At 28.7% G+C, this 13449-nt stretch overlaps 1 protein-coding gene across 1 annotated transcript; it reads left to right on the forward strand.

Moving 5' to 3' along the window:
- Window positions 1–4026: 4026 nt before the first annotated feature.
- LOC148767856 (pectinesterase inhibitor-like) lies at window positions 4027–4548 on the forward strand. The gene has a single exon (XM_088823358.1). The coding sequence runs from the start codon at window positions 4027–4029 to the stop codon at window positions 4546–4548; it is 522 nt and encodes a 173-aa protein (XP_088679484.1).
- The last annotated feature ends 8901 nt before the right edge of the window (window positions 4549–13449 follow it).

The raw sequence follows: 13449 nt of genomic DNA on the forward strand, positions 1-13449 counted from the left end.
AATAATTAGAAATTTAAAATATTGAATACATGATCAATAAATATTTAATAATTAAAAATTATTTAATAAATATTGAATAAATATTTAGACTTGTTTAATAAATATTAAATAACTATCAAATATTTAATAAATGCTTAATGTATGTTAAATGTTTTTTTTAAAATGTTTAATAAATATGTTTCGTAATTGTTTTTTTTACAGATGCCTCGTCGATGAGTATGACACACGGGAACAACTTCAGCATATTAGGAATTCGAGGATCAACAAACACCAAGTCAATAACCTCATTCGTCATTGAATCGGCGCGGTGTCGTTGTATATACTTGCTCTAATCAATACCCTGCATCAAATGTTGAATAACTGTCTTTCTGCCCATTAATTTAGTTTTGATTTTGAGTCTTGCATTATAAATGTATTTCAACGAAGTGGTAATATTTGAATCTTCACGTCAAAGATAGTTTCAAATCTTCTTAGGCTTCACGTGACTTCTCGTCAACATCTCGGTAACTTCATACTACTTATGCGAGAGTTGTTTATAAAGACCATGCTTCGAAGTCGGAGGATGATTATGCTTCCCGTAAACTATAGATAATTCTCATTTATCCTCTGCTTGTAGAGCCCCCTTCAGCTGGAAATCACAATTACATTTTTTCGTGTCAGTACATTTTGTACTTTCTACACCTCTATTCTTCCGTTTCACATATTTTTTTCCATACCGATCACAGGTGACGTATACTCTATCACAAAAAGTATGACCTATACTTAGCTTAATGCCATGGCTTTCAGCTGTGTCTCTCGCCCACTGTATTAAATCGGCTCTACAATTAAACAATTGTAGTCCTAAAAAATATTCAGAATAATCAACTTCCCTATTATCCTGGAAAAAAAATATAAAAAAAAAAAAAAACACAACATCGGATCGCATTTAAAGTAGAAGCGGACGCATCAAAGACAGCGCCCACCTTGGACACGAATACAGTGTACTGCGCGCCCAACATGTGCGCGCTATTTGTTTCGTCTTCCAGGTTGTCTGCCCCTGCGTATGACGATTTTTTAGCAAAAAAAATTAAAATCTTACATCAGGTTTAAGTGGATTGTCGTTAGAAGGTATTGAACTCATTAGTTGATGATAATTACGTAACAAAAAACGACTTTTGATGACTTCTTAGTATTTTGAAAACCCTAGAAAAAAGTTGGAGAGAAGTCGAAAAAATAGAGCATAAAGAGATTTTTTTTTTTTTTTGTGTAGAGAATTCTTTTTTATGTGCGGGATTTAGTAACTTTTTGTGTGGAAACCCTAAAAAAAGTTAGAGAGAAGTGAGAAAATATTTAGTAGAGAGAGAATATTTTTGGTAGAGAGAGAATATTTTTTATTTATGTGCGGAATTAAGTAACTCTTAGTGTAGGATTTAGCACCCCTCATAAGCTTTATTAAATATATATATATATATATATATATATATATATATATATATATATATATATATATATATATATATATATATATATATATATATATATATATATGGCGAATGACAAAAAGGCTCATCACATGGAACTTAAATTCATTTTGGTCCACACAAAAAACAGTCTATCAATTAAACCCATCCCCATGTCTTTAGTCTAAAATACCCTCCATAATATAATTTTTATCAATTCTACCCATTATGCTCTAACTTCTTTAATATTACACATTTACTCCGAATTTAAACAAATATATCACATTAACCCCCAAAACTTTTTTTTTCAGAAAATAATTTTTTTTTTCCGGCCAGATTCCAGCGTTGATTTTTTTTTAATCAACTCGATATCAAACTATATTAATTCGTTTTGCTAGCAAATTGAATTCAACAAAATTGTAAATTGCAAGAATTTGGATCGATGAGTGAATACGAGAAGGATATCAATAACTTCGAACAAACAATTTGCAAATTAAGACCTAACAATTTAAAATTTATTATGAAAATAAAATTTGATCAAATTCAATAAATTTGGTTTCATGAATATGAACTCTCCAGCTCAAGTCCTTCCCGAGTTGAACCTTGGAAGCTCAGCTAGGCTGGATTTGTGCAAAAATTCTCTTCAATTTCTTGAGTTTTGAAATTTAGGGTTTCAGATGGGAGTTTTTGGGGAAGACGAAAAGAGGAATATAGGGTTTCATATAACGACGTCGTTTTGAAGGCTGATATGGGTTCATTGGAAAGTGCTTTAGGAGTTGTTGGGCCTGACTTCAATATTAAATTAAAGGGGATGATCTCTAGGCTAATCTTATGAGTAAACTGCAAAATGTACTCCTGTGTAATATCTAAATAGCAAAAACCCCCATGTGATAAATAAACTAGCAAAAACCCTCCTGGTTGACTTGTGTGTGGCTCATTCGCGGGTTGCGCGACTGGGAGTTGGTTTTTGGACGTAAAATGACGAAATTGACCCTTAAAATACATTTTTATGTATATATATTATATGTATATATATTTTCTTTTTAATTTGATTGTTTTAAAATTAAAATATTGTTAAAAGTTAGTAAATAATTAAATTGAAAAATTATTAAAAATTTGTTAATCAAATTAAGTATATATTTTTTTAAATACATAATAATGAAATTTAAGTTTTCTTTTGAGGTAGGGATAATTTAAAATATATACAAAAATTATGTGATAATAAAAATAGAAATAAATTAAAGACCCCAATTGTACCTTTATAATTAGGATATAACAAAAATAAAATAATTAAAATATTTAAAAATATAAGAATTTATTAATTGAAAAATCCCGGGGGTATTTGGGTCTTTTTACATGAAGTCAACCCTCAAATGAGTAATGAGCCGAGTGTGCTATTTAAATAATTTCATAGGGGGGTTTTCTGCTAGTTTATTTATCATAGGGGGGTTTTCGCTATTTAGAGATTACACAAGGGTACATTTTGCAGTTTACTCTTATTAGCACGTATAGAACGTTTTGTGTAATCTCTAATTGTTGAAAAAAACCATATATTAAAAAAATAGCAGTAATTCTCCTAAGTTATGTTTTGCAAAGCACACGACTCCTCACATTAAAATTGGTTTTTCTTTAAATGAAATGACAAAATTACCCCTAATAATTTTTTTAAAAAATATTTCAATTTAATAAACAAAATGATTTTTTTTATATTAAATATAAAAGAAAATTATGAAACTTTTATTTTGGGTCATTCAAAAATTATCGGGTGAATTTATAATTTTCTAAATTTATGTTTGAAAGGGTATTTCAGTCTTTTCAGGTCAAAAACATACCCCGAGTCGTGAAATCCGCGTGTGCAACACACATTCAGCTCGTAGGGACCTGATTGGCTTTTGACTAATTTTTATAGGGAGGTTTTTGCTAATAATTTTAACACAAGGACTTTTTCAACAATTATAAATTACAAATGGGTGATTCTTGCAAAAAAAAAAAAAAAAACCCTAATCTTATATATGTTAAATACCAAACTTTAAATAATCCCCTTCTAGTGAATCGAAAGAAATAAACAAATAAAATAAAACAAAGTGATAAAGTCATATATTTAAAATACGATCATGATATTCGTGCATGCATGATGATGCATCTTGTTTAATAATTAATATATTTCATGGTTAAATATATAGGAAACTATTAATATATTTGGGTTTTCACCATTATTAATTTATCATTGATTTTTTCTCTCCTTAATTTAAATATAGGAAGTATAGAATTGAAGAAAGAGAGAATTATGAAACTAGAAATTAAAAGATTTACATACCAAGATTACAAGATATATTTATAATAATAATATAATAAATAATAATAACAATATAGAAACAATATACGCTAATACTAAATATGTTTGGAACGTGTGATTGACACAATAAAAAATTTCCATGATATTGAATAAAGATTTAAGGGAATTGCATGTATTATAGTAGTAGGCTATGTGCATCAATTATATATATAATACACACACAAACACAAACACAAACACAAACACACTAGCATCAAAATTCAAAACAAACGTAGAAAAATATTCATAACAATGTCAATTTCATATACTACTACTCTCTTATTGAGTTTGGTGTTGATTTGTGGTTGTTATTGTTGTTGTTTCGTAAGTGCCGCAGTCGTTGAAGATTTATGTAGCAAGACTCGCGATCCAAATTTTTGCAAGACCGTTCTCGGGAGAGATGCTCGTACTAAAGCTGCTGGCATGTTTGATCTTGCTTTGGTCGCGATAGACATGGCTTCCACGGCTGCATCGGATACGAAAGCCAAGATTCACACACTTCATTTGTCCGAGACCAATAGTAAACTGAAATATTATTACCAGTCATGCGAATCGTACTACGAAAATTCTTTGAACGGTCTTAGTATTGCAAGAGACCATCTGAAGAAACAAGATTACGTGGGCGTTAACGAAGCTGCATCCGAAGTCGAGAACGATGCGTCCTATTGTGAAGATGCTTTGAACAGTCCGCCATTCAAGTCCGCGTTCACTAAAGAGAATTCCGACCTACAACTGCTTGCCGATATCGTTATAAACGCAGCAAATTTGCTTTGAACCTCCGCTACAACTGTGACTATAGTTTAATATTTTTTTTTCATATTATCTATCACTTTAGAGTTCCATATTTTTTTGTTTTTTTTTTTTTTTTTCTTCTTGAGGTTTTACCCTTTTTAATTCAACTTTAAGTATTAATTTTCTCTTACCACATTATTAAACAATAAAGATTATTTTGGTCTTTTTTTATATGTTTATATATATATATATATATATATATATATATATATATATATATATATATATATATATATATATATATATATATTTGTTAGTTCGCGCTGTGTAGGGTGCATGTGCATGCACTGATGCACATACGGTTCACTACGGATGTTCTAGACCAAAACAAAATACGTACTGATACCGATCCAAAAATTTTGCCAAGCTCCCTATTTTTTTTAAAGATTATTAAAAAATAAATAAAGTTACTAGTAGCGAAATGTATATTTCATTAGCAGATTTTGAATTTTTGAAGGGTGCAAATTTAGACCGGATGACATGTTTTAATAGGAAAATCGGATGCCATAGAATGATTGACACATGGATAGTTTAATTAAAAATATAATTATGATTCTAATAATTGAAAAAAAAAAAAAAAAAAAAAAACCGTAGCATAACCCGTAAGTCGTAACCCCTCTATCGTAACCCCTCTCCAACCCTAATTTCGTAACCCCTTTAGCGTAACCCCTCTCTAACCCTAATTATAATCAACGTGATTTATTAAGATTTAAGAGTGTTACATGCCGATAAATTAGTGGAATCCGATTTATATTAAATATCGGCGGAATCCAATTTATATTAAATATCGGCTCATCCGCTCAGAATTTAATCTCATTTTTGAAATATAAAAACATGTCCACATAACTGGAATTTAGAAAACAATTGAAACAACACACACACACACACACACACACACACACACACACACACACACACACACACACACACACACACACACACACACACACACACACACATTATATGGGGTTATATGCCAAACACCCTTCATTGGGATTTTAATTCTTGATAAATCATTTATTTATAAATGATATTTCAGATAAATCCAATAGGCCTGGAAAACCATATATGCCCCCACTAATTATTACTTAGTATAATTATTTAATTAAAAAAAAAATTATACCCATAATCTACACCCAAATCTTCTCGAAAAATTATTCCCCACATCATGCCAATTCAGTTTTTTTCCCTTTTCTTTTTTTTTATTTTGTTTAATGGTTTTCTTTTATTTTGATTTAAAAGAAAATTTTGTAATTATTTTTTTCGGTTTTTTATTTTAAATTATTTTTTTCTTATTTATATTTTTCATATTTTTTATTTTAATTTAAAAAAATAGTTTTATTTTTATTTTCGTTTTGTCTTGGTTTTTCTTTTTTCTCAATTTCGATATTTTTTAAAATGGTATTTTTTTTTATTTTCTTTCTAGTTTTTTAAAATAAAAACCACTCTATATAAATATGAAAACCACTCTTTATAAACAACTATAAAAATATGAAAATCACTTTGTATAACAACTATATATAACATAAAAACCACTAAGTATAACAAGTATATAAACTTGAAAACCACTCTATATATATAACAACTACGTCAACATAAAAACCACTCTCTGTACATAGAGTTAGATAAAAATATGTACAAAATTATTGAAAACCACTAAAATTTTTGTACAGATTTTTATAGTGGTTTATGTAAAATATTGAAAACAACTATAAAAATATGTACATAATTATTGAAAACCACTATGTATACACAACTATATAAACATAAAACCACTATATAATTAAAGTACTTCATTGCAAACATATCAAAATTCACTATGTAAATAACGTAACCCACAAAGAAAATCCAATACAAACTATCAAAACGATAAATTCTAATAAAACCGACTCTGAAAAATACCATCTTCTCTCTTGTGAACGAGCATACTCGATGTAAGCATCTTCTTCTTATTATTACATTTCTCAATGATCACCCACCTAGTCATCTCTTCCACAATCACTCCCCCTGTTCAAGAAACAAAAAATAATATTCAAGAATTAATCACTAGATAAACCACTTTTAACTTATAAAAGATGATATGTTTGGGGTGTCATCATTTCATTGAACAATTATTTACAACGTGCAATACATTAAAAAAATCAAAATAAATTAAAAAAAAAAATAAACTGATGAATAACATGAAGAATATAAGAATGATTATATTAATTCACAAACAAAAAAGTCTAAAATCCATACACATACATAATTTAAAACGTTCAAAAATAAAAATAAAAACAACACATAATTACAAACGCAACACATGAAAGGGGAGGAATACTATACATTACTTCTCTTAGAACCCCCAAATCTTGCCCCCGTTTCTAATTACACATAAGATATTTTCCGTTTTATTCATGTAATTTATTTTTTTCATTTCAAAATGAAATAAATTTGATAATTTAACAGCATTAAATTGACATTTGCTATGCGCGTATCTGTCGTGGGTGATAGATATACTGCATTAGAAAGCTTAGTGAGGGTTGTCGTTGGATTTGGGGGGGTGGGGAGGGGGGGGGGGAGGGGGGTTGGAGGGGGGGGGTTGGAGAGAGGTGACGTGATAAATAATGGATAAAAGTCTGTAGAAATTTATGGTTAAACATAGATTACTATAAGGTTATAATAGTAAGATTTAATTAATTTTTATTAGTTAAAAATATTTTGGATCTTAAAATATAATTTTTTTTTTTGACTCATTGTAACTATACATGTGTAACTAGGGAGTTTTGGCAAATAATCAACATACATACATATATATATATATATATATATATATATATATATATATATATATATATATATATATTGGGGGGGTGGGGGGGGGGGGGGGGGGGGGGGGGGGGGGGGGGGGGGGGGGGGGGGTTGGAGAGAGGTGACGTGATAAATAATGGATAAAAGTCTGTAGAAATTTATGGTTAAACATAGATTACTATAAGATTATAATAGTAAGATTTAATTAATTTTTATTAGTTAAAAATATTTTGGATCTTAAAATATAATTTTTTATTTTGGACTCATTGTAACTGTACATGTGTAACTAGGGAGTTTTGGCAAATAATCAACATACATATATATATATATATATATATATATATATATATATATATATATATATATATATATATATATATATATATATATATATATATATATATATATATATATATATATGTATATATATATATATGGTTTGTGCATAAGTCCTTGACCAACCATCTTTACTATTTTATGGGCTAGCCTCATCCCTTTAATACGTATTATAAATATTGGAAAAATTAATGTATATCACAGATGGCAAAATTACACACAAGTCTTAATTGTAACCCCAATTTAATCAATTTTGACAACAAAAATCTAATTTTAACTTAAATTAAATGATGAAATGGGAGCATATAAAATGTGAGGGGCTATTTTGGTCTTTTACAAACCTCTGAACCGTATATATGGTTCTTGTTTTCTTTTAGTTTTAAGAGTAACGATATTCTCAACTTATATATACCCACAAATAAATAAATTACAATTCCTTTTACTTAACTAATTAAACGCAATGAAAACATAAAATAAACTTATACGAATATACGACTTAATTCACAAAATTTAGATAAATATTAAATATTGTACTCTATTTTTCACTTTCATCAACCACATAATTAATAACATGAGTTCAAATAAAGATTTAGTTACTCTATGATTCAAATACCAATACCGCAATTTTGTGAACAAAAATTGGTGCTTAGAATTAGAATAATTGTTGAAAGATAAAAGCTGACAATTGGGGTAAAATAGTGTGTGTGTGTGTGTATGTGTGTTATAGGTTTCGGTATGCACCATTGATTTGCTATAAAATCCTTAGTAGAGCCTTGCACATCTAAAATATATATCTTTAATAAATAATGACTTAATTGCACTTTTCACCTTAAAATAAAGTATTTTTACACTTTGGACCTCCAAAATAAGTTGATTAGATTTTACAACGTCGAAACATAATAAATCATCATGGTGTTGACTATGGATCAATAGAGGATTTTGCATCTCTAAGACCATCATCAGTACAAGCAAAAACACATTTTACTATATGCAATGCACCTTGTAATAAAGAGACAAGGTACTACAACCACAAGTCGTTGAATCCAATGTTTGTTAAATCCATCGGAGTTACACCGAGTAAGTAAACCTTCGATCTCGTGTTTGTATAATTTCCTATAATTTGTTTTTGGCAAGTAGCTTTAAGAAGTACTCATAAGTTTTTGGGTGATTCTTTAATTCTTCTGTGCTTGCTTTAAAAGTTTGTAGTTTATATATATATATATATATATATATATATATATATATATATATATATATATATATATATATATATATATAATTTTGTATTTAATTAATGTTATTAATATAAACTAGGGTAAATTATAACCACCATGAGTTATGGTCAAATTACAAAAAGAATCTTCATGTTTGGATAATTACATCTAACCCTCTCAAGTATGAATCTTCTAATATCTTCACCTTATGGTGTCAAATTCAACATAATCATCTAGATTTCCTAAAATGTTCTCTAATTTGTACTCATTTTGTGCAGAAATACAGTTTCTAATGCACCACAATCTGATACATACAAGCCAAAAGACACATCTTATGATCATCTTGCTTCAAAATGTGGAGCTCGAATGAGATAAAACGGGTACAAATTTGAGAATATTCCTATAATATAATCTCGAAGATTCCACTAAATTTGAAACCGTAAGGGTGGACGTGTAAGAAGATTTATAGCTGGTGGTGGTGGTTGTAATTACCCAAACATAAAGGTTTTTTCGTAATTTGACATTTACCTTAGGGGTGGCCGTAATTTACCCTATAAAATATTATATAAATAATATAAAAACAAATAAATATTAAAAATATATATATAATTACACTTTATTGATTATTTTGAATTTGTTTTATTATAATTTAAATATTTTTTATTAATTAAAAAAAACTCAAAATAATTTTGGCCTCGAGCTCGACAAAATCGACTCGAGCTTAAGCTCAAGTCAAAAAAATAAACTCGACGAGCTCATGCTCAAGCCTGCCAAAACAGGCGAGCTCGGCTCGTTCACGCTCCTAATTTAAATCAAATTTTTTTTTTTTTAAAAGTCCTATCATTTTGGTGCGAACATTGAAATTGCACGTGGTATGTGACCAAAATGAAACTGGTCAACTACTCTACTATTGAAAATGCAGCATTCATTCTTTCATAAAATTACATATCTTTTGATTTCGACCTATACATACAATTAGCGGTTATTAGTGGGAAGCTCAACTCATTTGGGTATATAAGGGTGCAGGGCCGGTCCCAGGGTTACGGAGGCCTGAGGCGAAAATCGAAAACGAGGCCCTTTTAATTACCAACCTTGTTATAATTTATCAACTCATTCCTCAACTACAAATCCATAACTTCATTTTCATCATAGTTTTTGCAAGATTTTGTTTGTTATGCATAGAGCTCTTTTTTGTGATTAATTCTATAATGCTAAAGAGCCAAATTATTAAATTCAAATATAAAGACCATAAAAAAAATCTAGGAATAAAAATGAAACATGAGAATTTTGTGTTGAAAAACTCGGTTATTTGCTTACCATTTTGGGCCCTTTTAGTTTGGCATTATGTTTTTGTATTCATGTTTTGGGCTTTATTACATAGGCCCATATAAATGAAAAAAAGAAATATGTTTTCTTATTTATGTTTTGAGCTTTATTAGATTGAGCTCGAGCCGAAAAGAAGGAACTCGACGATCTCGACAAAATAGACTTGAGCTAGAGCTTGAGCCTGCCAAAAGAGGCAAGCTCTACTAATCTCTTCTAAGGTTTTAATTTACGTTGAACCTTTGATATTTATATTTTTCATATAAAATGTAACATAAGTTATATTATCGAATTACAAAATATATCATAAAAAAATTATTATATATTTCGAAAAACCGTAGAAATATTCGGAACTAAAATCGGATCGAAAAATCGGAATATCCGGTAATTTTATATACCATTCCAATTCCGTTCCAAATAAATTCGGAAGAATCGGAAAATCGAATGAAAAATATGGTTTCAAATTCGAATATTTTCGAATCGGAATTGGTGGGATTCAGAAATTCCATTCCGATTTGGACCCCTACTTTATAGTCTTTGCAACAAAACGAATCGAGTTAGTTTATATTTTTCAATACAATGATGCTAATAAAGTGTTTGGAGTTTGTTCGAGTTCGAATAGTTTAATATTTTTATATATTTTCCTTATCATTTATGTTTTAATCAACTCGATATCAGACTATATCAATTCGTTTTGCTAGCAAATTGAATTCAACAAAATTGTAAATTGCAAAAATTTGGATCGATGAGTGAATACGAGAAGGATATCAATAACTTCGAACAAACAATTTGCAAATTAAGACCTAACAATTTAAAATTTATTATGAAAATAAAATTTGAACAAATTCAATAAATTTGGTTTCATGAATATGAACTCTCCACCTCAAGTCCTTCCCGAGTTGAACCTTGGAAGCTCAGCTAGGCAAAAATTCTCTTCAATTTCTTGAGTTTTGAAATTTAGGGTTTCAGATGGGAGTTTTGAAATTTAGGGTTTCATATAACGACGTCGTTTTTTAAGGCTGATATGGGTTCATTGGAAAGTGCTTTAGGAGTTGTTGGGCCTGACTTCAATATTAAATTAAAGGGGATGATCTCTAGGCTAATCTTATGAGTAAACTGCAAAATGTACTCCTGTGTAATATCTAAATAGCAAAAACCCCCATGTGATAAATAAACTAGCAAAAACCCTCCTGGTTGACTTGTGTGTGGCTCATTCGCGGGTTGCGCGACTGGGAGTTGGTTTTTGGACGTAAAATGACGAAATTGACCCTTAAAATACATTTTTATGTATATATATTATATGTATATATATTTTCTTTTTAATTTGATTGTTTTAAAATTAAAATATTGTTAAAAGTTAGTAAATAATAAAATTGAAAAATTATTAAAAATTTGTTAATCAAATTAAGTATACATAATAATGAAATTTAAGTTTTCTTTTGAGGTAGGGATAATTTAAAATATATACAAAAATTATGTGATAATAAAAATAGAAATAAATTAAAGACCCCAATTGTACCTTTATAATTAGGATATAACAAAACTAAAATAATTAAAATATTTAAAAATATAAGAATTTATGAATTGCAAAATCCCGGGGGTATTTGGGTCTTTTTACATGAAGTCAACCCTCAAATGAGTAATGGGCCGAGTGTGCTATTTAAATAACATAGGGGGGTTTTTGCTAGTTTATTTATCATAGGGGGGTTTTCGCTATTTAAAGATTACACAGGGGTACATTTTGCATTTTACTCTTATTAGCACATATAGAACGTTTTGTGTAATCTCTAATTGTTGAAAAAAACCATATATTTAAAAAATTAGCAGTAATTCTCCTAAGTTATGTTTTGCAAAGCACACGACTCCTCACATTCAAATTGGTTTTTCTTTAAATGAAATGACAAAATTACCCCTAATATTTTTTTTAAAAAATATTTCAATTTAATAAACAAAATGAATTTTTTTTATATTAAATATAAAAGAAAATTATGAAACTTTTATTTTGGGTCATTCAAAAATTATAGGGTGAATTTATAATCTTCTAAATTTATGTTTGAAAGGGTATTTTGGTCTTTTCAGGTAAAAAACATACCCCGAGTCGTGAAATCCGCGTGTGCAACACACATTCAGCTCGTAGGGACCTGATTGGCTTTTGACTAATTTTTATAGGGAGATTTTTGCTAATAATTTTAACACAAGGACTTTTTCAACAATTATAAATTACAAATGGGTGATTCTTGAAAAAAAAAAAAAACCCTAATCTTATATATGTTAAATACCAAACTTTAAATAATCCCCTTCTAGTGAATCGAAAGAAATAAACAAATAAAATAAAACAAAGTGATAAAGTCATATATTTAAAATACGATCATGATATTCGTGCATGCATGATGATGCATCTTGTTTAATAATTAATATATTTAGGGCTCGTTCGGTTACTGCTATAAGGTGCTACTGACTAAATAGTAGGGGCTAATAACACGTTCGGTTGACAAGATTCACACTTTTTTAAACCCGCTACTAAAATCAAAGCCCGCTATTAGATGCTACTATTACATTAAATTAGTAGCACCCCTCCCCCAGAGATTAATTTAATAGGGGGTGATTAGAAAGGAAAAAGACAATTTTATCCTTAAAATCATATCGTATTATTTTAAACTAAGTGGTTTTATAGACAATTCATATATAGTAACTAAATTTAACAAATTTAATAGAAGATCTAATCTAAGAAACCGAACATGCTATTGACTAAATAATTAATTAGTCAGTAGGGGGTTAATCCAATCTAATCCAATATAGGTAACCGAACGAGCCCTTAATGGTTAAATATATAGGAAACTATTAATATATTTGAATTTTCACCATTATTAATTTATCATCGATTTTTTCTCTCCTTAATTTAAATATAGGAAATATAGAATTGGAAAAAGAAAGAATTGTGAAACTAGAAACTAAAAGATATACATACCAAGATTACAAGATATATTTATAATAATAATATAATAAATAATAATAACAATATAGAAAACAATAAACGCTAATACTAAATATGTTTGGAACGTGTGATTGACACAATAAAAAATTTCCATGATATTGAATAAAGATTTAAGGGAATTGCATGTATTAGTAGTAGGCTATGTGCCAATCTATATATATGTATATATGTACACACACACAAACGCAAACGCACTAGTCATCAAAATCAAAAAGTCACTTAGAA

The sequence above is a fragment of the Erythranthe guttata genome, chromosome 9 (genome assembly GCF_056151865.1).
Source record: "Erythranthe guttata isolate IM_541 chromosome 9, IM_541, whole genome shotgun sequence".
NCBI classification, from domain to species: domain Eukaryota; kingdom Viridiplantae; phylum Streptophyta; class Magnoliopsida; order Lamiales; family Phrymaceae; genus Erythranthe; species Erythranthe guttata.

Coding starts and splice junctions, on each gene's coding strand:
- LOC148767856 (XM_088823358.1), top strand. CDS start 4,027: ATGTCAATTTCATATACTACTACTCTCTTATTGAGTTTGGTGTTGATT.